Source organism: Pseudopipra pipra, unplaced genomic scaffold, assembly GCF_036250125.1.
Source record: "Pseudopipra pipra isolate bDixPip1 unplaced genomic scaffold, bDixPip1.hap1 HAP1_SCAFFOLD_571, whole genome shotgun sequence".
In the NCBI taxonomy this organism is placed as follows: Eukaryota; Metazoa; Chordata; class Aves; order Passeriformes; family Pipridae; genus Pseudopipra; species Pseudopipra pipra.
The window spans coordinates 1-25,060 of NW_026991059.1; the positions used below are offsets into that span (position 1 = coordinate 1).

The 25,060-nt window shown below is 47.1% G+C and overlaps 2 protein-coding genes across 2 annotated transcripts; one reads left to right on the forward strand and one right to left on the reverse strand.

The window, feature by feature from the left end:
• Positions 1-75: 75 nt before the first annotated feature.
• Positions 76-10,922, forward strand: LOC135408732 (clustered mitochondria protein homolog; the record flags this gene model as incomplete). The annotated part of the gene is made up of 13 exons (XM_064643737.1): positions 76-255; positions 853-915; positions 1,604-1,848; positions 2,337-2,421; positions 3,004-3,157; positions 3,498-3,637; positions 3,743-3,823; positions 4,445-4,570; positions 5,076-5,197; positions 6,299-6,392; positions 7,184-7,318; positions 8,495-8,568; positions 9,121-10,922. Coding segments are annotated over 13 exons (1,668 nt in total), but the record flags the coding sequence as incomplete, so codon positions are not given.
• A 1,927-nt stretch (positions 10,923-12,849) lies between these two features.
• LOC135408733 (lissencephaly-1 homolog) lies at positions 12,850-24,418 on the reverse strand. Its single transcript, XM_064643738.1, has 8 exons — positions 24,324-24,418; positions 23,113-23,319; positions 21,694-21,862; positions 20,725-20,827; positions 19,792-20,020; positions 18,308-18,409; positions 17,536-17,692; positions 12,850-16,319 (listed from the first exon to the last, which is right to left on the reverse strand). Exons 2-8 carry the CDS (start codon positions 23,314-23,316, stop codon positions 16,246-16,248), a joined length of 1,038 nt encoding a protein of 345 aa, XP_064499808.1. The 5' UTR covers positions 23,317-23,319; positions 24,324-24,418; the 3' UTR covers positions 12,850-16,245.
• Positions 24,419-25,060: the final 642 nt, after the last annotated feature.

The window sequence follows — 25,060 nt, forward strand, 5'->3', positions numbered from 1 at the left end:
ACCCCAGTCCCGCTCCCTGGTTTGCTTTCTAAATTCTTTTTAAATTGAAATTCTTTCCTTCACACTTGCCCTCAGCAACCAAAGTCTGTACCTACCCTGCAGGTCAAGGACTGCCTGGATCACACGGTGCTCCCGATGGATGGGGCGACCTTGGCCGAGGCCATGCACCAGAGGGGCATCAACATGCGTTACCTGGGCAAGGTGATCAACTTCATCAGCAAGACCCCCGGCCGTGCACAGCTGGATCACATCTTTGTAAGCATCAGGCTCGGCTCAAACCACCTCTGGTGGCGTTTGCCCTGAGGAGATTCCCACTTGGCCACTTGTTTTCGCTGTGTAAAAATAAACAGCTTCAAAAACAGGGGAGGAGGGAGAAGAACCCGTAAGTGGTGGATGGGGAGTTTTGTTTCCAAATCCTTAATGGCTTTCATAATGTTAGGGAGTATAAGGCTCCTTTGGGGTAGAGAAGTGCTTCAGGGATTCCCAAGAGTAATAGTGGGTAACAGCTGGATTTTAGGCCATGCATTTTTTCAAGCCTCTAAGATCCATCTGGGCTTTGGATCAAACTGTGAAGTGTGAGCATGGCTGCCTGGGAACAGGTGAGGGCTGGGCCAGTGCAGCCCCTGGAAGCACTGCTGGAGCTGTGCTGTGCTGCACTGCTGGCTTGTGGGCACAGAGGTGCCAGGGGCTCCTCGCTGGCTCCAGGAGGGCTGTCAAATGCCAAACACTTCTGTGCTGCAGGGAGAGTAGTGTGTCTCCTGCAGATCTTGATAAAAGGCCATTTCAAAAGCCCAGTGTGTTTTTTCATGTTCTTGCCAACTGACTTGGTCTGTTCTTTATTCCTTTGGGTAGAAAATTGGAATCAGTGAATTGATCACTCGATCAGCCAAACACATCTTCAAGACGTACCTCCAGGTATGACCTGCAGTCTGACCTCTTGCCTCCTGTGTCCTCTCTAATTACTTTTTTCCACAAACAGAGCTGTTTGGGGCTCTCCTCTCATTAGGCAGTTCCTGGGGGTTGCGTGGCAACGGGAGGTACAAGCTCATTAGCGCTGAAATAGGTACAGGCCTGTGTCCAAGAGAAAACAAGTTCTCACTTGAAGGAAGCTTTCCCAGAGAGTAATCATTCATGCTTTTCCTCCCCAGATCCTCACTCATTATGTTGGAGGCTTTTAAAAGTGAAATCACAGCTTGTTTTCCTTGTAATACCTTTTCCTCTTAAACAGTGTTGCTTTTTCCCTTCTAAGAAGCCTTTTTACTTGGCTGAGCACTACATATCTTGTCCTCGTACCTGTCCACACACAGCACAGCAATGCCCCTGGCTTGGTTCCAGTGCCAAATCTTCTTTACACTCTCTGCTCTTTCTGTCCCAGGTAGCAGTCCAAAATGGAACTACACATTTGTGTGTGTAGGCATATAGTTACTCTTACATCCATGTAATTCTGTCTGTGCTAGTTCCACTTGCAAATACTGCCTTACTCTCCCTCTCCTGGAAGATGTGCCTGTTTCTGGTAGGACTGGGTGTGTGTGAGGCTCAGGGTCAGAGCAGTGCCTGTGTGATGGCAGGTGTCCCCATGCCTGACTCTGGTGTCTCACTGCAGGGTGTGGAGCTGTCGGGTTTATCCGCCGCCATCAGCCACTTCCTCAATTGCTTTCTGAGCTCCTTCCCAAATCCCATTGCCCATCTTCCAGCTGATGAGCTGGTCTCCAAGAAAAAGAATAAGAAAAGGAAAAACAGGAACCTTGGAAATGCTGATAACACTGCATGGGCCAGCATGACCCCTCAGGAGCTATGGAAGAATATTTGTTCAGAAGCAAAGAACTACTTTGATTTCAGTCTTGAATGGTAAGCAGTGACCCTGGCTTGTGCCTGGACTCACCAAACACCTGTAGCTCTTGTTGTTCTTTAACAGGACCTCCCTTTCTGACTTGTTTTCTATTTGAATAAAATCTGTACTCTTGAGAGACTTTTATGGGGTTTTAATGGAAAGAAATTGGGCAAAGAGCAGGAGGGGCAAGTGTAAGTGAAATTTGGAATGAGATGAAACCTATGACACAAAGGCAGCTGGGAAAAACAGCTCACTCCTCACAAAGAGCTGAAGGCATTCAGCCCAAACGCTGCAGTGAGCTTTGAGGAGAACATGGGGGGGATTTCAGTAAAAGCACTGCTGTGCTCTGTAGGCTTTCAGAGACCATGGGCAAGCTCTGCAGTGTTAGTCATTGGTTTCAGTTAGCACCTGGCTGTAGAGGGACCTGTGCCTCAGGTACCCATGGTGGAGGGATGTACTTGAGCAGAAACACCCAAAAGCTGAAGCTTGTATGTGCTTTCTGCAGTGAGAATGCTGACCAAGCAGCTGAAGTGTATAATCTACAGAAAATCACCCTGCTCCGTGAAATCTCCCTCAAAACTGGAGTCCAGGTAAGATCCACATCCCCCCTCCTTCCCATCATGTTCTGTAATGAGGAACACGAAGAGAGACTGTGCTTGCAGGCACAGTGTGAGCCCCGAAAGGTCTTTCTGGTGCTCATGGTAGAATACAGGTCCCAGCCCTGGGAAAGAGATTTCCAATCCAGCTCCCTCTTAGGGTAAGGTTGCTGGCATCTCCCTTGGAAGAACTGCTGTAGCTTGCTCTGGCTGGCTCAGCTTCAGTTCATGCACACACAGGTTCCACGTATCCCCAGAGAGAAGCAGCTCTTTGGCTGAGCAGAGCAGGACTTTGGGGCCTTGCTTGGAGAACAAGGGTTTCCTTCCCCATAGCACTGCTTTTCACTGCTCTGTGGGGAACAGCGGGATGGAGCTCTCCTGTCAGGGCTCCAGCACTGGTGCTGCAGTGCCATTTTGCCCTGCACACACGGTGGTCACACTGCACCTTTGAGAGCTCTGCCCCAGGTCGTGGTGCAGATGTGTTGCTTGTGAATCCACATGCAGAATTGCCTTCTTTTCTTGCCAAGTGCCTATGGAAGTGGTGACGGTGCCCTCCCCTCTTTTTGCTTGCTCCAGATCCTGCTGAAGGAGTACAACTTCGACAACAGGCACAAGCCCACCTTCACAGAAGAAGATATTCTCAACATCTTCCCCGTAGTGAAACACGTAAACCCCAAAGCCTCCGATGCTTTCCACTTCTTCCAGAGCGGGCAAGCAAAGGTTCAGCAAGGTACACACAGACCCCATGTGTCTCTGCCTCTCAGGGCAGCCACTGATAATGGGGGGGAGCAGGATGTGTGAGGCATGGCCACCAGTACACCCCTGCCCACCCCAGTTTGGTAGAGAATCCTGGTCTCCAAGACCATCTGGAAGGCTCTTGCTGTAAAGCCCCCAGCAGTGAGCAAGGATAGGTCAGGGCAGTGACCTCCTTCCCCCAGGTTCTGGCCCTTGCACAGGCAGTGACCCATGGCTGTGTATCCCACTGCTGGTCTCACTTCATGGGCAGCAGGTCTCCAGCAGTGTTAGGGGTTGTTTAACATACATATCTATGTGGGTACACCTTCTTTCAGGTTTCTTAAAGGAGGGCTGTGAGCTCATCAACGAAGCCTTAAACCTGTTCAACAATGTGTATGGTGCTATGCATGTAGAAATCTGTGCCTGCCTGAGGCTGCTAGCTCGGCTCAACTATATCATGGGAGATTACTCAGAGGTAAGCAGGGGCTCCAAGAGAGTCTCCTTAGTCCTCTCATTCCTTCCCTATGCTCGCTCAAGCTCATGGCACAGTGTGACCTGCTCTGGGTTCTGTTCTGTTCAGGCCTTAAGCAATCAGCAGAAAGCGGTGCTAATGAGCGAGAGGGTCCTGGGCATCGAACACCCCAACACCATTCAAGAATACGTGAGTATGGGGAGCTGGGGAGCAGCAGTACCTCAGGGGGCTGGCTGCAGTCTGTGAGCCTCGTGTCTGCAGCTGGAAAACAGATGCAGTTCTCCCTTCTGCAGCATTCTTCCCAGAATCCTCCACTTCCATCATCTCTTAGGATCCTGCAGACTGAATAGCTGAGCGTGTGCATTATAAACATCCTGTATGCTCAGTAATTGTCCTGCTGAACCTGGGGTTTAGTGTTTGTCTGCTGAATGTTTATTTAGATTCATTAATTCTGCTGGCTTTGGCCCTGGGCTTATGTCAAAAAAATGAGAAAGAAAAAAAAAAAAAAAAAAAAAAAAAAGAAAAAAAAAAAAAAAAAAAAAAATCCCCCAAAAGCACAGTCAGAATATCACATAGATACAGGTCAGGTTGGAAATATTCCACAAGGGGTGTTAAGAGAAATTGAAATAAAACACTCAATAGATAGCTTCCTCAGTGCTTGTGACACCTCAGTGGGGCTGTGGGGTCAGCAGCAGACTTGGACTTTTTGAACTGGCTGAAGTCTTTTTATTCCTGTGCGGCTGAGGAAAGGAGTGGAAAGGAGACATTAGTTTCCTTGACATTAATGCTGGGGCCCTTCTCTTGTCCTAGATGCACCTGGCTCTGTACTGCTTTGCAAACAGCCAACTCTCAACAGCACTGAACCTGCTGTACCGTGCACGCTACCTCATGCTGTTGGTATTTGGGGAGGATCACCCAGAAATGGCACTCTTGGATGTAAGTAATCTGTTAATAGTCTTCAAGTTCCTAATCTTTAAGAAACCTCTTGGTCTTTAAGATGTCCACATGATGGCTTTTCAAAGCAAACATTCAGGCAGTGCTTTTCCTCCCAGAGTTGTTACCAGTTGGTTCCATCAGATGAAGGAAAAAATGGAATTTGGCCCTTTAGCTGGAAGGGTCAGCTTCTGTTGCTGGAGCTCTGCACTGGGATACTGCAGATGGGGGTTTCAGCACCTGTAATCCTCGGGAAAATTCCTTAATTTAATATGTTCTTGTTGCCCTGGCATAAACTGGGGGGTTCCTTACCTCCCTTGTGCCTGGCTTGCTTGGGTGGAGTTCCCATGGGGATGGGTGGTCCCTGTCATGTGTTACTGCTGTAGGGACATTGCTGGGGGCTGCAGCACTTCTTGCAGTGACATACCTGGGTGGTCCTGCTGTTCCCAGAGCAGGAACTGTAGTGTGAACGTGCCTTTCCCAATGCCTGCTTGGCTTCTCTGCACAGAACAACATTGGCCTGGTGCTCCACGGGGTCATGGAATATGACCTGTCCCTCCGCTTCCTGGAGAACGCACTGGCCATCAGCTCCAAGTATCACGGCTCCAAGTCTTTGAAGGTTGCACTAAGGTGAGGCAGGGTGGGGTGCTGGGCTGGGTCACTGCTGTCAGAGTGAGCACAGTCACTGAGTGCACACGTGGGAGGGTCTGAGCCTGTAAATTGGAGATTCAGTCTCATCCCAGAGCCAAGGCCATGGTGCAGCATCCAAGTCTGTAGTTTTGAAAGATGGAGGTCCCTTGTTCTTAAGGTTAATTGTGGCATCTGCTGTGATACTGCTTGCCCCAAAATCTGTCAAGATGACCCTGGTCCTTGAGGACTCCCAGTAGAAAAACATGTGAGTAGTGAAGGTTGGGAAGCCAGGCTAAGGGAATTACACCAGGAGCCAGGGACACTACAATAAATGTTAGTGTTTAATTGTTCCAGCCCTCGGGGAGGGATCTTTTGAGAAGCACTTAATGTGCTTTTGTCCTTTGCCACAAAGCCCTGATGGATGTCCAGACTGGAGAGAGCATCCTGTGGTCCCTCAGTGGCACTGGGATGCTTGAAGAGATTCATCCCCTCCCACAGAGTAACACTGCCAAAACCAGCAATCTTTTTCATTCCAGAAGTACCAAGGCCAACAGTCCAAGCCAAGTCAGCTCTCCCACCTGGAGAGAGCCCAGGGGACTTAGTCCCAGCTCTGCCCCAGCTTTGCTGTGTATTGCTGTGCTGGAAGGGTTTAAATTTTGTCTGTGAATAATTAAGCAATGCAGACATCTACTTTCTAAGAAGCAGAAAGACCCCTTTGGAAGGGTGAGGGCTTAGGGCTGCAGCCTTCCTCTCCAGCTAACAAATCCAGCCCTGAGGTGTTCCCATGGATGTGCCTCTCCCTTTGGTTCACTGCTGTGGCCTTCAGCTTTCCTGGGTGCAGGAGGAAAGATCCCCAGTTCAGTCTTTACCTCTGTAGGTCACTCCTCAGCATTCCAAGGAAAATCCAACCCAAATGAGTGTAGCATATGAATCCCTAGCTGGAGTGGGGAGACGTATCTCCCAGGGTGCTACATTCAGTCTCTTTTCACACTTGGGTTAAGACTTTTAGCCCAAACACGGTGATGTTACAGTCATGCTTGCTGCAGCACAGAAATGTTTCTCCTTCATGGAAGTGCCTTTCAACCCTTTTCCTTCCCTCAGCCACCACTTGGTTGCCCGAGTGTATGAGAGCAAGGCGGAATTCCGGTCGGCTCTGCAGCACGAGAAGGAAGGCTACACCATCTACAAGAACCAGGTGATGAGTGGCCACGCCGTGCACTTGAGTCCTGTCACTGCAGGGCCAGAATCGAGCAGTTCCACTGAAAACCAGTTCCCAGCTGGGCCTCAGGGAGGCCTTTCCCTGGCATCTGCTCAGAGTTGTTTGTAGGAATCCTTGTAGGGCAGGGGCAGAACTGCTGCCCTGTGCAGTAACTGCCTGCTGCTATGCCAGGAGTCTTTGCCCAGCTTCTGCAAGTGTGTCTGTGCTGTACCTGTCATAGGACAGACACTTCTGTCATGGCACAGCCTCACATTCTGGTGGCGCTTGGAAAGAACTGGCCTGTTCTTCTCATGTTTTGCACCACCAGTCTTTTAAAATACCAGCTCCAAACTGGTTTGGTGGTGGAGCTGTCTCATGGGCAGAGCCTGCTCCCACTCACAGCCCAGCTGCTGCTCAGCGAAACTGCCGCCCAGCCCAGGGCTGTCTGAGCATGTCTGTGGCTGCACGTGGTGACTCAGCGCTGCTCAGCTGGCTGAAGGCACAGCCTGGTGTGGGGAATGCTGGAATACTGCTCCTGGAAGCACAGCTCCGTGCCGGGAATGCTGCTTACCCAGCAACTGTGCTCCCACTTGATGGAAATCTGGAATGGTGATAATAAGGCTCCCAGAACTGTTTGGTTGAATTCTGAATGTCAAGACAGGTGAAATCCTGTTACGCTGAGTTCCTGTAGGGTTGCTGAGCTGGCAGCGCCCAGGAATGTGCCTTGGGAAGGGTCCTGCTCTCATTTATGATGTTGAACTCTTTTTTTTTCCCTCCTTTCCCGTCAGCTTGGTGAACACCATGAAAAGACCAAAGAGAGCTCCGAGTACTTGAAATACCTGACGCAGCAAGCGGTCGCTCTGCAGCGCACAATGAACGAGATCTACAAGAACGGCTCCAACGCCAACATCATGCCACTGAAGGTAACCTGGGAGCAGTGGGCAGTGCCAGCAGGGGTTTGTGTCCAGCTGCTCCTGAGTGACACGGAGCATCAGGAGGGTGCAGTGGCTGTGCCAGGTCAGATCATTCCTGGGCAGGAGGTCCCTGCCAGGGCAGCAGCTCGGACACAGTGCGGTACCAGCGGTGTGGACGGAGCATCTGTCCCCTCTGAGGGCACGTTCCTGAGCTCGGGCTCCTTCTCCTGAGCTCGGGCAGTCGGATGCAGGTGATGCCATCACAGGGTGCCCCGGGAAGTGGTGGGGATGCAGGGATCTGGGGCGAGAGCCTGGCACAGCTCCACACAACCCTGCCCCGCTGCTGACTCACTGCCTGGGGGCAGGTTGCTCAATGCAGAAGAACTTCAGTTTCCTCATGCTAAGAAATGCTGTCATCCTTCAGCGGGTGCTTTGTTCTCCTTCCAGGGATGTTGTGGCTGGGGAGGCTGGGCAGGGAGCGTGGGGGTGGAGGGGCTGTGGGGGCTGCCTTGCCTTACGTGGAGCAGGAGTGACTGGCCCTCCTGGGCGAAATCCAGCTGCTCCTACCTGCCTGTGCAGCTGGCAGAGCACCCCAGCCCTGGAATACGTGCTGACCTGTGCAATGGGCGCTCTCCCTGCCAGGCTGTACTCCAGCAGGTTGGGAAAGAAGGTTCCAGCTACAGAGCCTCCCTCCCGCCCAAAGGGCAGAGTGGGACAGTGCTCTGTGGGTAGGTTTTCTTCTCCCTGTGGAGAACTGAACAGACTTGAGGGGTTCATGGCAGTGAAGGGAGCACAAGGACCTCGAATTGAGCAAAGAGTCAAGTCCAGGGAATGGGGGCCAGCAAAGAGGCTCAAACCCATAAAAACAGCACTAATGGTTTTCCCCTTGTTACAGTACCTGAGGGAGGGTAGAAAACCCAGCACACTTTGGAAGTGGCACTGTATTGAACTGAAGTCATGCAGGGTTCAGCGGGAGGCTCCTGCAGGGACTGGTGGGGAGCTCTAGCTCCTGCTATTCAGCTTACTGATGTAAAGAGGTAGATAATACAAATGATGCCACTTTGCAGCTATTCGGGTGTCATATGAGCCTGAGGTTCTTCTCAGCTGTTGGTAAATGCTGTCTGGACTTGCTCAGAGTCCTTTCTGGATTCTGACTCCTAAAACTTCTTTTCTCTTGTGGTGTAGTTCACAGCTCCCAGTATGGCCAGTGTCCTGGAGCAGCTCAACATTATCAATGGAATTCTCTTCATTCCACTAAGGTACAGCGATTCTTCTGGGTTGTGCTGTTAGAAATCAAGCCTTTTTTTGTATTGTCTTTGTTCATGAGAGAGCAGAAACCAGCTTCACAGGATTTATTCTAGCCAAGATCACAATGCAGGCCCTGATTAGCATCATCAAAACACTATAAATAGCAGGACTCTTAGATTATTTTTGTTTAATTATTATAAATTGTCTCATAGACTTCTAGTTAAAAATTTGATTGGGGTGGTGGTGGAAATAGATGACCTGAGCTGAGACTGTGTTGTTCTAAGGCTGTAAATAATCACTGATGGTAAAAATGCAGCAGCAGGAGGCTGCCTGGCCATGAACCCCCTGCTCTGCCCCAGCCCCATTGATGGGGTACATCCTGGTGCCTCTTGGATCAAACCCAATCACCAAACTGAGTCCTGGCCGTGCTCAGGTATGGCTGAGCTGTGGGGGAGGGCAGGTGCAAGGAGCATTTCCTCCTCGTTGAACATGACCTTGTCCCTGTGCTTCACCATTTCCAAGGCCAGTCTAATGTCTGCTCCCCTTCCTGCTTTCCCCTTCAGCCAAAAAGACTTGGAGAACCTTAAAGCCGAGGTGCAGCGACGCCAGCAGCTCCAGGAAAGCATGAAAAGTGGGGAACAGCTGGAAGCAGAGGATAAAGCTGTGGAGGAAAAGGAGGCTGAGCCGAGCATGCCTTCTGTTGCCATCCCCTTAACACAGAGCTCTGCTTAACATGTACCTCGCTTTAAAAAAAAAAAAAAGTTTAAACCACCCTTTTCTGAATCTGGCCTGGGGCTTCAGCTGCCCCTGGAGCAGCTCCTCCTTTTTGACAATGTTATTGCACTGGTACAATTAATACACAATGCAAAGAACTAATCTGAGCAATGTAATCTGTCTGCCCGAGCTTGTGTGTGCCACGCGAGGGCAGTGGCCGGAGGCAGCACAGACCCGTCCTGGCGCGCGCGGGGCCGTCCTGCCGTGTGTGTGTCCGTGTCGTGTGTGTGCAGCAGTTATTTCTACTTTGTACATATGGATTCCAAATGAACTGTCTGGAGGGATGTAACATTTCTCAGGTCATTTTTATGTTGACTAAGGACACTGCTTTGCTAAACCAGTACAGAACCAGCCCCATTATTGCTCCGCGTTCTTGTAAAACGTGATTCCAAGCCAAAAGATTGATTCCCCACCAGTCACTATCCCAGTTTGTGCTAAGAACAGCCATATTTGTGTCACTCAGATGACTGAAGCTTGTGACGTGTGGAAGTGGGGAATGTACAGCATTTTCTACATCAGGATATAGCCATGGGATTCCTTTAACCATTTTTTTCTACATTTGGTTGGCAGTTTAGCAATTCAGTGGGATTTTGTAACATTCACATTCTAATTTTCAAGGTAAAGATACAGATAGATATATACATAGATATATATAGATATATATATATATGATATTCACCGTTCCACCTCTGCTCTGCTTGCCGCTGAGTACCTTGGGATACTTTATTCAAAGAGTGAGGGCTTGATGTTTAAAAAAGCGCACAAAATTCCATTGCAGTGGAAACCCCAGTGCCTCGGAGAGGTGGGAATGCAGCAAATGAGGGCTGAGCTAAGGGGATGAGGAGGGAAGTGTGGCTCTATTACGGGGCGGGGGGAGAGGGGAGGAAAAGTCAGAAATAAAGAGACTTGGTCTCACTTGCAACAGCAGCTGTGACAGAGATGAGGGCCCCGAACCTGATGAATAACCACCAGAAAGTACCAGGCTTTAGGGAGGGGATTTAAATAAAACCTGAAGTTCCCCCAGCACTGAAACCTCTGGCAAATACCTCCTTCTCTGGAGTTTTTTGCACACTGGTTTTGGGACTGGCACCAGGAGCTTCCATTGCTGGCAATGGATGGTACTGAATGGCAAGGTGCCACTAAGGAAACCCTCCTCTCCCCTCCCCTCACACATATCCCGTGGGGCTGTCACTGTCCCCAAGCAAGAAGACTGGCCGCTGCAGGCCCTGGGTGCCGACAGTTGAATGTCCTGTTTTCCAAGCAGCTGAAGCTGCAGAAGAAGGTGGGCCCGGCGCTGCCGGTGCCCAGCCTGTCCCTCCCTGGCGTTGTCTGTCCTGGGTCGTGCCCCGTGCTAACCCGCGCTGCTGCTTTTACTGACCTTGGGAGCCAAGTGCTGTCCCTGTGCTCTGTACCCTCGGGTTCCTGTCCGACCTTGCAGGTGTTTGTAACTCGGGGCGGGGGGGAAGAAGGGAGCAGCCTCTGAGGTGTTGGAGGCAACAGTCTTCACTGCAAATGAACTTGCTCCTATTAGAAAAATTCTGAATTTCCTGGAAAGCAATCAATAAATGACTACAGTGCATCTTTCCTACAAGATTTTTCTTTTACTAGTGTCTTTCAGTCCATTAAAAGCTTTTTAAACTATAGTAGGTACTTTATTGTTTCTTTACAATCTGGTGCAAGGTATTGGTACCAGCACTGGAGCCACCACTCCTGTTCCCTTTGAGCAGAAGCTGGGGGAGAGAACAGGTCCAGGTGAGCTGGAGGCTTTAAAACCTGTAAATTGGTACCCGAGTCACAGCCCCAGCACCCCCAGCCCCGAGGGGCAGGACCCACCCTCTGCTGTCAGAATCTATCTGTGTTCACAGAGAGAAGTCACTTCTCCCTCCTGCTCCAGGGGAGAAGGGGGCTCTGGGGATGTTGTGGCCATACAAAATGAAGCCAGAGGACACAAGTCCTGGCTACTGAGGCTCCAGGGCCAAGAGCTCCAAGAGCGGTGCAGGCTGGTAAATAACTGCGTTTACCAACATGTCTGTACCTCTCTTTACCTCTTTGGGGGTCTGGGTGTTCTCATTACTCTGTTCACAAGTTCTTAAACAAATGTAAAATCTGGCTCAAATGAGCCTGGGCCACAGCTGGCCCAGAGGTGGGCAGATGTTCAGCCCTAGAACAACTCACCTAAGCTCGCTCCTAGTTGGTACAGGCACGTGTAGCCCACCTCACTCAGGTCCAGCCCAGGCCTTCACTGGTCACAATCTGGGGAGAAGCCTGTGCACCCAACCACATCACACCCACCAATGCCCCAAACTTCTACATGTGTCATTTCATATTCAACCCTGTCAGCTGGAGAATGTTTTAATGCCCATCAGAGTTGTATCAGGACTGGAAACAGCAGGTGAAAACAACCTCACACACCCACAGAGCTGCTGTCACACTGCATGAGCAACAACTCACCGAGCTGAGGGGGGAAATTCTTCAACTGCCCAGATTGCTCTTGGTAACTCACACCTGAACCTCCCTGGGGCTCCCTGTGCTTGCAGACACACAAGGCCTTCCTTCTATCCCTCTTCCCAAAACCCACCTGTGCCCCCCATCACCCCAGCAGGGATGGCTCATGCACACGCTGGCTCTGGCAGAGCCCCAGTTCAGTTGTTTTCCCAAATGCAAGTGGCTGTCCTCCAGCTGTCCATCTTGGGCCTGTTCCCACTGACAAGTACCACCATACAAGCTGCTTCCACAGACCTCAACTGGTGGGAGTGCCCTTTCGTTTTCTCCCCACATCAAGCCCAAGGGCACATCTGTGCTCTTCCATCAAAGAAGATGTGCCCATTCCAGTTCAGGTCACTGACCCATCTCTAAGCAGCACTTGGGACAATTAAGGCCAAATCACAGCGAAAAAAATCAAACCAAAGCACACACCAGCTGCAAGACCCCAACAGCAGAACAAATGTTTCCAGAACTACCCAGTGCCTTGGCTTTCCAGGTACCCACCTCCCCTGTGCCGGACCTGTGCTGCCTCAGGAAAGCCGAGGGATCGCTCCGAGGATTCGCGGCAGTGCACGACCACCAGCCTCAGCAGCTCCAACAGCCAGTGCAGAGCACTCAGAGGCAGCTCCTGTTGGCTCTGCAGTAAACAGAGGGTCAAGGTAAGGGAGAAACCCAACCAAACCCAACCCAACCACAGAAGGGCAGTGCTGGGACAGCCCCAAGGGGGGTCCCTCGTGGCACAGGCAAGCTGTGGTCCCACAAGGCTCTCCTGACCACCTGTGAGACCAGCTTAGCCCACACAGAGCACTTCCCATGGCACCTCACTGCACCACATCAAACAACAAAACCTCTCACCACTCCAACTGCCACCAACCACCTCAAAACTGCTTCCCTTGTCCTCAGGTGAGCTCCTCAAGTTAAATTAAAATTAGAGCAAAGGCAAAGCAGGTGTGGAGCAAAATCTGAGGGTGAAACACCAATAGCTTTTCTCAAAGTAGTTTTAATTCTTGCATCCAAGGAAACAAAACCACATCTAGTTTTATATGCATTTAATAGTTTACCAATTGGTACAATAAGATTTTTTTAATATGCAGAAAACATGAATAAATTTTGTTTTACACAGTCTGAGAGCAACAAATCTTACTGTAAAACACAGAGCAGTATTATATACATTCCTTTACCAATTTTGTTTTAATTGTGTCAATAGCTTCAGTTAACTCCTACAGCTAGGAACTGTTCTCTCCAATTGCAACCTCTAACAGTGCTCGAACAAACATCTGACGTTTGCCTTCTCCATGTTGGAATCAACTCTACATTGTGAGGATTTTGCTAACTTCTCTTCAGAATGAACTTGGGGAAGCCTGAGGGACAGGCAGGACAGGAAAGCAGCTACTTACATGACACAGTGGAAAGATAAAAAGGCCAATTAAATCCAGTTGTGACTTGCAAATCCAACGCGATCTCCCCGCTCCCCCCCGGCCATCCCACCCCTCTATGCACGTGCTCTTGCTACAGGACTCTCGGTATTGATTTAATACACGGACATTATGTACAGCTGGACACAACAGCTCACTCCAAGGGCGCTTTTCCTTCACTCAACTCAGCATTTGCAATATTCAAATCATTAAAGGATTACCAAGCCACCACTGTCTACAAAAACAAAGTATATTTCCTTTTAAACAGCTCTCAGGTGAGTCAGGAGCTTCTTAAGTGATTTCTCAGGCAGTTACATGGACAGGAGGAGGCAGAGGGCAGGCAGGGGCCCCATGCCCACAGCCCCCACTCCCTACCAACTGGGGGTTGTTTTCCTTTCCTCAGTGCCCCAGGCACACATTGGTCACACCACACACAAAAACAGGACGGGTTTGTTTCACCTTCTAAAGTGCAAGATGCTATAAACCATCAACTGCCAGATTCCGCCTAAACCACAATAAATGTTGCACTTTTCAGCCCATGTGGCACGGCCCAGGCTGGGTTAAGCCCAGGGGTCTGCAGCGGCTCCCTGGTAACACAGGCCAGAGGTGGGTCCTGGGAAGTGTTGCTCACTTTAGTCAGAAGTGCCAGACAAGCAGTGAACCTCTTGAGCCCTCCAATACATTTAGTTCCTAACTGACCCAGTAAGCTCACTGTTGTAGTTCTGATCACAGCAAAGGCACAGCACGAGCCGGCAGAAGCAGTGGGGACAGTGAACAGCGGGGTCCCAGAGCGAGCCGGGAACCCTCACCCCCTGCCTCTGGCTCTCCCTTCCAACCAGGGCTTCAGCTCTGGTCCAGTGGGGACCATCCCTGAGATCATTCCCTGCAGCCCCAGGAGAAGGCTCACTCTGCACAGCAACAGTGACACTGGGGCTGGTTGTCCTGGTAAATGCTTGCTTGCTACAGGGAAAAAATGCAGTAGACAACTTCCACATCACAGGTACCTTTAATTTCTCATTCAGGTTTGAGTTATGTACATGAGGGTGGTTTACTTTAGACTTAAATAAAGTTTCTAGGTCCTACCAGGAATTAAACAGATGTTATTAATTTACAGTTGCAGATGCATGGAGGGATTTAAGATGCACTACTTGTGTATCTGGAATTCTCTAATAGGACAAAAAGCAGCAAATGTTTCCAGTCCAAGCAGCTAACAAACAAAACAGACTTTATTCGTGCATGCTTAACTGCAGCAACACACACCAAGAATGACAGAAACCACTGGATTTAAGAGATTAGCCTGGATCTTAAACTGGCTCTGAAAACCCCCACATCAGAACCCTGGTTCCTCCACCCCTTCCCAGAGGATTCCACACCCCCATCCAGGTCCTTCTGGGGCAACTGTGGAAGTTCTTCCCCCACCAGTGCAGTGTGTTTGCCCTCCAGCCCACTTTAAACTGGTCAGGGACTCTCAGCTTTAAAAGGGACAGTTTAAAAGCCACGGATTAAATCAAAGGAATAAAATAAAGCACAAATTCACCTGTTAAAACATCAGCCTGGTTCTTCATTGTATTGTCAATTTTAAAGTGGATTTTTAAAAAGACCTGGTTAGTTTGATAAGTATTGTAATTCTTTGTTATCTACAATGGAATCTGTCACAAAAATGCTGATTAAAATATTAATTTATAATATTTTCATTCACTTCAGATCAAAATATGTAACTTTAGGGATATGTAAATCAAAAATTGTGTACACCAAACAACATAAATACTAATAACCGAGCTGGGCTGGTTTTGCTGATAGGATTTGGGTTTGGTTTTAGTGTTTAGCATCATTCCCACAGATGGGAGTGGGCTTTGTTCAGGTGTTTTTCTTTTAGAGGCCTGTGTGGATCTGACCTGCCATTGTTAGCTGATTCTCAAGGTATTTAGTGCTTCCTTCAAAGCATTTAAATGTGGCAGCCCAAGGTGTTTCTCCATATGCAAACCCCAGGATGTTTTTATTGGAGCCACATTGCCAAGGTGAGGATCACCTCATTGTCAAAGGGTTTTCAAGGAGGCATTAAGGAAACTTTTGTATACCCCAACTTCCTGCCAGTGAATGAGGGAAGAGTCCTTTGATCCTGCTGTGTAATAGGAATTGCACATCTCTAACAAACATGGAAAGCAAACAGCAAGTTGGACCATGGCAGTCATTTGGGAGAGGAAGCTCTACTGGAAACTGGATCACTAAACTCTAGTGGGATGGACAACTCCTCCTGGAAGTTTGTCTAGCATAAAAAAAACCAAACAAAATAACCATTTAAACTTAGTTTAACAGCACAGCTTAACCAATGACCAAATAAAAAATAAATACATTTATCACATCAGCTGCTAAGATTTGTTGTCTTATTTCAGGTTTACAGTCAGTTCTATAAATATACCAACCCTTGCGTGATAGGAGGCCAAAACAAATGTTCTCTGTTGATTTGGCAAATGTTTCATGACAAATATTCCAGAGTTTAATTTATTTCCATTAATTACATATAAGGTTCAGAAGATTCTGAATTGCAGCCTTATTATCTAGTATTCTTAGAGAAGATTTATTAAGCACACTTAAGTGATGTTACATAGATACACATTTCTGAAAGAGCCCTACAAAACTTTTCCCAAATGAGGTCACCAATTCAGGCACCAACAGACAGCAGAAAGAAAAACAGGTAAATTATCCAACATAATGACACTGTCAACTATTCAGTTAAGTGCCCTATTCCAATCATCCCACTTCTGCCTTCTCAGGTCTGATGTGACCAATGCCAGCCCATGTTCTTAAACCTATGGTACTTCTAGACAACGTATGTAAATTTACAGTATACAATTTGGATTCACCATGCATGAATACTTTGTGTGTAACATTTAATAAGCTCAATCTACATCCAGAATAATTTACATGAAAGGACAATATTTATTTAAACAGAGCTCAATGGGTAACCATGGTATCTGAGTGCATCCAGAGGAAAAGGGGTCACTGTGAACTCCATCAGCGGCACTCCCACACTTTTACTGTTTGATCTACACTCCCAGTCACCACGTACGGGGCTGTCTTGTGGAAATCTGCCAGGAGACAAAAGCTCACATTACCAACCAACCCAAAACTTCAGCATTTCCCACTCTTACTGAATGGCACTGATTTTTCAAAATAATTCCACCAGCTAAAGGCCAAACTCCAAAGCTCATTGTGGCCGTACTTCTGCAGGCAAATTCTCTCATGCTGTAACTTTGTAAAGTGTGAAAATCTACTTTCAGTTCAGCTATAAAGGAGCTTTCATGCAAAAGAAATCAAGATAAAGACACAAAATATCTCACACTGATAAAACCCTTCAGTCCTATCCAGAGACAGCACTTCAGGTATTTAATAAGAGGTGTTCCAAGAATCAGGAAACTTGAGTTTTTCTTTTTGCTGCAGACAGTACAGTCTGTGAGCTAGTATTTAAAAATGTACAGTGTACTGTTCCTCAGGAGATCCCCAAGTATTTTGTATATAGAAATCAACATAGGGCTAGCTCAGAGTCAGGACAGGGAAATTTAAGCAAGAGGAATCAGCCTCACTGTAGGAAGGCTCGGCTCTAACTGAGGCAGCTTGTTCCAGATTTAACCAGGCCCTGCTAAGGGTCTGATGTTCTTCAACTCAACACTGTTCCTCACCCCATTCTCATCAGCTGTCCTCAGCCATTTCAGGGGGGAGTCAAGTCCTGCATTTAATTAGACTTGCCAGTTTGGTCAGGGAACCTCAGCAGCCAGCTCCAGGCTCCCTGCTGACCAAACTCACCCAGCTCTGCTGAAGGAGCTACAAACTGCCAGGGGAACACAGGAAAAAAACCAGAGAAGACTTCAGGGCAAAGGCAGCTTTGCTGAACAAGAGAGGGGTTGGTTTGTTCTGGCTTCGCCAGGGCAAGGGGGAACTAATGTCTACCAAGATCTGATAACACCAACCAGGAATGCCCAGGAATTCAAAGCAATTTTTTTCTGTTTTGTGCACACACACCCTGTTTTCCTTTTGCTGGGCAAGCACTGGCAGTAGAGCACTCCCCAGACCCCTGCACGCTCTGGTGACAGGTTCCAGAACTCCCTGGCAGTTAACATCCTTATCCATGTGCAACACTGGCAGCAGAAGTGGAAAAATCCAGCACAGTCCAACTCCTCTCTTTCCTTATTTGATTAACACATACAGAGCACAAGGCACCACTAGAGCTCAGAGGTGAATGCCAGCCTGGTGCTCAGCTGCAGCTCTGGCTCTGCCCTGGCAGTGAGCACGGGGAGCAATACGTACCCAAAGAGGTAACAAAGTGTTCGTGCGCATTCAGAGTTTTCATGCATCGCTTGTTCTTGAAGTCCCAGACACGGAGAGTCTTGTCATCAGCACAGCTCAAAATAAACTTGCCCCCAGAATGGAACAGGACACCACGTACCCAGTTATCATGGCCCACCTTGTGCACAAGGAGAGATCAGTGAGCAGGTGCAGGCTGAGAGCTGAGCATCCCCCAGCTCACACCACGGGACCCCACCCGGCCCCGCAAGGACAGCACTGAGCTCCCGGAGCCCGTTACTACTCAGAGTTTATCTCTGTTTTCTATTATTACACCTCTATCAGCTCTCTCAACAATGTGTGTTCCTGTCCTTGAAGGCAAACAAACAGCAGTCCTCATGTGATCTGCACCAATTCCGCTCTCCACTCCCAGCACCACCCCCCAGAATCCCGGCTGCAAACAGCAGGCTGTGGCCTGCGGGAAGTCCCACACATGGGAACAACATAACATTTTACAGAAGACAAAATTCAGACCATTATCAGCATTTCTGCAGACAAACCAACACCACAGAACCTACACCTCAGTACTGCATTCACACTGTGGGTTTGGAGATACTCAGTATTTCTTAGCAACAACATCTGAACTATAGAAGCCATTAAAACTGTATTTCCAGCATTTGCCTTATTTCCATAACTCTGGCTTCTCTTCAAAACATAACATGCAAGATAGTACATTTCATTAAAACTGGTTTTACGTACGCTGCTATAACTGCCACAAAAACACCAATGGACTTACAAGTGTCATAAGGCACATGCCAGTGCTAATGTCCCACATCTTAATGGTCTTGTCTCTGGATCCAGACAGCAGAAAAGGCCCAGGCTTGCCACTCTTCTTAGTCTACAGAAAATTATGGTTTAAGTTATGGCATACATGGGATGGATGGGGGGACATGGAGGAAGCAAGAAGATCCCTTTCTCAGTGGTATTGCTTAGTACCAAAATCAGACTGTACAACAGCTTATAGTGAATAAACCCACACTGCCAAAGCTGGGTCACAGGCATTGGTACTAATGCTAGGAGATTTACACAAAAACAGGAATTAAACAATCTGCTAAAAGAAATGGTTGTACATCCTGCTGATGCCACAAGCCAGGTAACACTTTGAATACACACTTGCCCACTGAAGACATCCTGTGTTCACAGTAGGCACAGCTTAAGTCCCACATCTCGGGACAAGCGAGGACACAGCTCATGCACACCTCTGTATTCAGAGTCCTCATAGAACATCCTGCAACGAGGCAGGATGAAGAACTTCTGAGAACCTCCTACTGCCAAGTCATTTCTGTGCCCACGCCCGGCGTGTCCCAGGCCGAGCTCGGGGCCACACCTGCCCCAGGTGTGCGGGGACGGCGCTCCCGCGCGGGCTGTGCCCGCTCCCACCAGCAGGTGGCAGGGGAGGCTCCACCACAGAGCCCTCCCGGCAACAGGGACGGACACGCGGGATTTTGTTTGAATCACTTATAATTAAAAGATCATAAGGATCTTTTAAGGATTCAAGTAAAATTTGACTGAAATAACCTCTAAAACCTCATCACTAGACAAGTCCCTGTGTTCAGTGTAGCTACTTCTCCCTTGGGGTGTCCATGCCCTTTGGAGGTGCAGGGTGGGACTGCAATGCCAGGGGACCTGACTAGAAATGGGAATTAATGTCTAGTTCATTTCTTCTATACTTTGGCATCCTTAGGAGGAAAGTTTTGCTGGCCTTTAGCAAGCCTTCCTTAAGGCTCACCAGAAGAGGTATCTGTGGTCACACAAATGGGGATTCATTAGTTATGGAATGCTTTCTCCCATCAATAACTGTGCAGCAGGACACAGCAGCCAGTTTGATTCCAGCACAGTGCACCCAAGGCAGCTTCATTCTGCATTTCTGACTCCTTCCTCCTGCCAGCTTCCAATTGCTAAGCATCCTTATAATGTTCACATTCTGCCAGAGCAGCTGCCTTCCACATTTTTTTGCTGCAATATAATAGTGTTCCCATTCTCACCCTTCCCAGAACAGAACATCTCTCTAAAGTTCACTTTCACTAGCACAAAGGTAGGTCCTACTGATAAACACAAAAGCTGGATCCTGTCACGCCAAGAAGGGGATTAACTGCACACCAAGATGCTCAGCCAAAAGTGCCCATACACCTGCTGTGCCTCCAGCCCTTTGGGCCCAAAGCTCAGTCACTGCCAGCGCTACACAGAGCAGGGACAAACATCTCCCCGTGTGAACGTTACCTCTGATCCCGTAGCTTCTGATATGGTGGAGTAGGAGCTCTCGGGAGCCCAGGAAATGCATTCTACCACATGCTCGTGCTCTCGGAGCTCAGCTTTGCATTCCTTCGTCGCTACCACCCACACGCGCACGGTCTGGTCGTTGGAGCAGCTGGCAATCAGGGTGCCGTCCTGGTTGGGCCGCACCATGCGCACCCATTCTCTGTGCCCCGTGAAGGTCTTCACGCAGTAACTGCGAGAGAAACCCCACAGCACGACTCAGCCACCATCAGTAACCCATTACACGTGCCTTACATATTTCAGGACACTTAACTCTTAGCAGTTAAGATAAAATATTTTAGTACACACGTGTCTGTTCTGGCTGGTGATGGACAACGTCATAAACAGTTCATGGAGAGAAAACTGACATGAGAGAGAAGTGATAGCTAAGAGATGACAAATCCTTGTTAAGGCAGAAAGCAGGAAGCTCAGGGAAAAACGAAGTTGACACAACTACTTGCATTAAATAGGTATTTTAAGAACAAGAAGAGATTTACAGGTCACTCAGATATTAAAGAGACAACTGATGAATGAAACAAGCAAGACAACAAAAAAATAATCAGGATACACCTTGATGTGTGTCCAGAAAGGTAAGAGATGCTCCCTCTAAACTCGTGGTTAACCAGAGAATTTGTTTTCCTAACTGGTCCTGAGTTCTATACTCATAGCTCCCAGAAAGACAAACCTAGTTAGTTTTAATGAGTCAGTACTAACACCTAAACACCTGTGCCCAACGACTGAGGCAGAATCCTTCACTGAATTACTCTAAAGGGCACATCATTATTCCTTAATTCCAATAATGTCTGCTGACATTGGGATTCCTGTGGCCCATTCCTACACAAAGTGCTTTCTGCTCGCTTTGTTCCGGTGTTGCTGTTTGCCCAGAAGTGCACTTACCCTGTCTGGACTTCCCACATTTTGATAGTTTTATCCCTCGAGGCAGAAACTATATGATCTCCGTTGGGCATGATGGCTACTGAAGAAACATTATGGTCATGACCTAAAAACAAAATAAAACCTTTATAAGTGACACTGGTAGAGTTTTCACAGAGCACACAGGACTTGTCATTTCTTTATCTTGGGAAAGTAGCTACAGCAGCAGTGCATGTTTTATGGAATAATCTTTACATGTAAACTTGGGGTTTTATGAAATAACTATCTGTATTTTTAGAATCCACACAGTCCAAACACTGAGCATCCTTTAAAGTTGCTTTCTGTTTACTTGGGTACATCTATGCGTGGGTGTTTAATTTTGTAAGTCTCAAACATTCTCTATTCCTACTCACCACTCCTCCAAGATGATACTAAAAGCACGAAAAATGCTTTTACATAAGAGTATAAAATAAACATTTGCTGTCAATATTAGAATCTTACAGGTGTGGTTGTTGCACCTTGCCATTTTTCCTATGGTTTTTGAACCCAGTGCAAAGGGTAGTTTCCCATGTGATCAGACACACACAGCAGCCACAGCTCCTGTGGCACAGATGGCTCCCCTCCTGCAGCCCTGCAGCAGGGACACAGAGGCTGAAGGAGGCAATCTTTCACTGATTTGAAGGCAGCTTCATTGTCTAGTAAGCATTTAATCTTTAGTGCTAAAATCCCTCTAACTGCGATTTCATTTCAGTACCATTATGGAATGCTTCCCACAGCATCATGCATAGCAGATCTGAGATGCTATTTCATTCCACAGGTCCTACATGTATCCCTAATTTACAGAGCACTCAAAGCATCAAAATATCCCCCCTCTTTCTTTTGGACAATATCTGGTCTACAACCCCTTTCCACATCAGCAGTTTTCCTGGATTAAAAAAAAAAAATAAAAAATCTCACTTTACAGACTGCTAAATCAATCCCTTTATACCTTACCATGCATAGTTCTGATGCACTCAAAGCCCTGGAAATCCCATAGCTTAATGGTCATATCAGCAGAACAGGAGGCCAAGAGTTTGCCAGTGTGGTCAAAGGAAATATCTTGCACAGAGTCTGTGTGCCCCTTCAGGGTTCGCTCAAAGTCTCCTGTCTCGTAATCCCACACCTGCCAAGGGAACAGAGGATCTGTTAGCAGCAGTCCAGTACTCTCTGTATTCTCCAGCCTCACATTTGCACTCTGCAGGCCAGTCTGACACCTTGTTCAATAATTAATTGAGCAAGAGACAAAGACAGACAGCCCTAAAAAAGCTTAACAGCACAGAAAAATAAGCATTCTTTTTATGTGATTTTGTTACTTATAAATTAAATGAATTCATGCATTTTGAAAACTGCTTTTCAGTTAACCTTAAAGCACTATAAACCCAGCAGGAGAACAAGTTCCATTGTATATGGAAGTCTTAACAACCAGTACCCTTAAAAATCAAGAAGATCAATTTCAAAAACATTGGACAGAACAATCCACTTTGTTTTTCTTCACTGTTTTTCTCCATCTCTTTTTGCACCAGCTACCTAACTCCAGCCATACATCCCACTTTCAGTCGTGGGGAAAGGATCCTCTTTAATATCCCCCTCACCATTGCCAAGCTTTACTGTGGCTCCAGCATTCACTGGCTTTCTTCAGAACAGAACAGCAAATATCCTGCATACCACAGAGCAGTACTCAGAATGCTTTGGGTTAGGGGTGATAATCCAACCCCCTCTGAAGAGCTTGATACACACACATGCAGACATTCACATTGCTGAGAAATTAAACAAATATTTGCAGTTAATAACTGCAGGAGAGCATGAAGTCCCGTTCTCACCTCCTAATTAAGTCAGTTGCCTATCATCTAACCACAAACAAGGCCTTCAAAACAAAACGAGCTCTTCCAGATTTTACTGTGTCTCTCAAGCACAAAACTGAGGTATTTCATTTTAAATTATATCCTAAACAAACAAAAAACAAACCACCAAAAACACCCAACAAAGTGGGTATTTCACCCATAACAGAGTGAAAACAAAGCTGGTTAGGCCCCTCCGCAGCATTCACTGCACACGGAGCTGTCGCTGTTTCAGCTGGCCCTGTTTGTTTGCTGCAGAAACAGGAACAGGCTAAAGGTCTCTAAATCCACATTAGCTTCATTTTTCCTTCAAGCCAAAGGATAGTAATATACTCTTGAAGACATTAATTGGGCCGGCACACAACTAAAACTTGTAGATTATAGAGGGCACCACACTTGAAAGAACTGTCCCTACTGAAGCAGAACCAGGAACAAACAACCTTCCACCAGTCCAACACGTCCAGCCTGACACACTGATGTCACCTATTACACAGCTCTGACTTGCTTAGTTCATTTCTCCAGAATACACACTTACCTTTATTGTGGCATCCTCTGAAGCAGAGACCATAACACTGAAAACTGGATGGAAAATGACTCGAGTGACAGGACTCCTGTGCCCACTCAGTGCATACTTCTCTGGAGGACGAGGAATCCACTCCTTAGGGTCTCGTTTCTGACCAAGAGGTCCACCTGATGTAAATTCTTCCTTAGCTTCATTCAGCTTCGATTCTAATTCCATCACCTAAGTGCATGAATTTTAAAGAGACTGTTCATTTCTGGGTTTATACAAGATCTAATTCACATTCTTGCATTAATAATCCAAATCACAACTGACTCCTAAACTCACAGTAAAGTAAAGACTGCATGGACCCAACATGACTACCAACATTCAGCAGCACTGGTGTTTTTAAAAATCAAACCTAAATTAATCCTTTATAGTTTATTCTTTAATAATTTATAGCTCATTCTTTAATAATTTAATCATTAATCATTTATTCTTCTCAAATTCCCAAATATTTTCACAGGAAAAAAAAGTTCTACAAAATCCCCTGTACAAATACGTTTGAATTACTATTGTGCCAAACTACCAAAGGAGGTTGTGCTAAGAGAAAGGAATGCTCCTGCTGCAGGAGCTGTGACCCCCATGGTGCTGGCATGGCCATTAACCAACAACAGAGGCACTGGAGGGCTAATAGACCCTCGCTGTATTATCTGCACACGAGACAGGTCTGCATTGTTAACACACTGATTTCAGGGGGTTTTTGCTTTTAATACACTCTCAAGCCAATGAAGCACGATTAAAAAGAGCTTTGTACTGTCCACTTGCAGCAGAATCCCCCACTCTAATGCACTGGAGCTAATGGCTCCTTCCCTCTGGGGCCATGGCCAAAGACAAGGGGCAGCACTGATCCCTCTGTGCTAACCCTGTACACAGCTATTCCAGCTCCCCACTCACCACCTGCCTCCAGGCACCTCTTGCCTTTTCAGCTTCAGGACTGCACATGCAATCCATAAACTGAAGCCCAGGAATTTTTACAAAGACACTGAGAGGATGGCTCTGCCAGCACTGAGACAGACAAAACATTTCCTACAACATGGATTTAGCTATTTTGCCTACTCAAGCCCTAAACATTCATCTTCGAGGCATCATTGTCTTACCACTGCATTTGTCTGACAAGGAAAATATGGAACATTCTGTTCAGAGCTAACTTTTTATACAAATAAATCCATCAGACCTCCACGTACCTTCTTTTGTAATCTTATAACAGATGTCCATTTTTTTTCCAGAAGTCCAGCATACTTCTTATCTAACTCTTCATTCTGAGGAGATACATTTAAATAAAGAAAGAGGAAGAAAAGCAATACATAAAAACAAACATCAAAGGCACAGAAGAGTAACTAAATGCTGCACTTTCTTTCCATGTACAAAATGACAATCTCATACTAGAATAATCCTAAATTAGATGCAGAATAACACAGGCATGGGGAAATAGCAATGCCACGGTTTATTCCATGAAAGATAAAAGCTCTGAGGACTGGCTACCTTGGTCAGAAGCCAGATGTTAACCTACTACTTTAGAAGTGCTTGTAAAAGCTGGAGTTATCTGCATGAATAATCTATACAAAAAATTAAATCCCTCTTTGCAGAGCTACACTTGAATCCTTCCAAATTACTCAAATTTCAGCCTTTAACTTTTTTTTTTCATTTTAGTACAGCCCCCTCCAATTCAGATTTTCTTGCAAAAAAAGCCATGTGAAACTTTAGCAACAGCATTTCCTCTTTCCCTCAGGACCATCTAGCCTATTTAGATTGTCTTTCTAACCTTTGGGAAGAGGAAACTTAATTAGGTTGATAGATAAGGCAGATAGGGGAGTGGTATTAGGATTTTCAATTATAAGTATGGTATTTCAATTTGTCAGTTCTACTTATTTATTAGACACTGGAAACAGAGTAGAGAAATTAAGTCAACTTCAACCACGCA

Excerpts from the sequence above, each read along its gene's own strand:
- LOC135408733 (XM_064643738.1), bottom strand. The coding sequence starts at position 23,316 with ATGGAATTAGAATCGAAGCTGAATGAAGCTAAGGAAGAATTTACATCA. Across the intron at positions 18,410-19,791 it reads CAGAAGCTACGGGATCAGAG|ACTAAGAAGAGTGGCAAGCC; the intron begins GTAACGTTCACA and ends AATTTTCTGTAG. Across the intron at positions 16,320-17,535 it reads ACACTTTGTTACCTCTTTGG|ATTTCCACAAGACAGCCCCG; the intron begins GTACGTATTGCT and ends GTCTCCTGGCAG.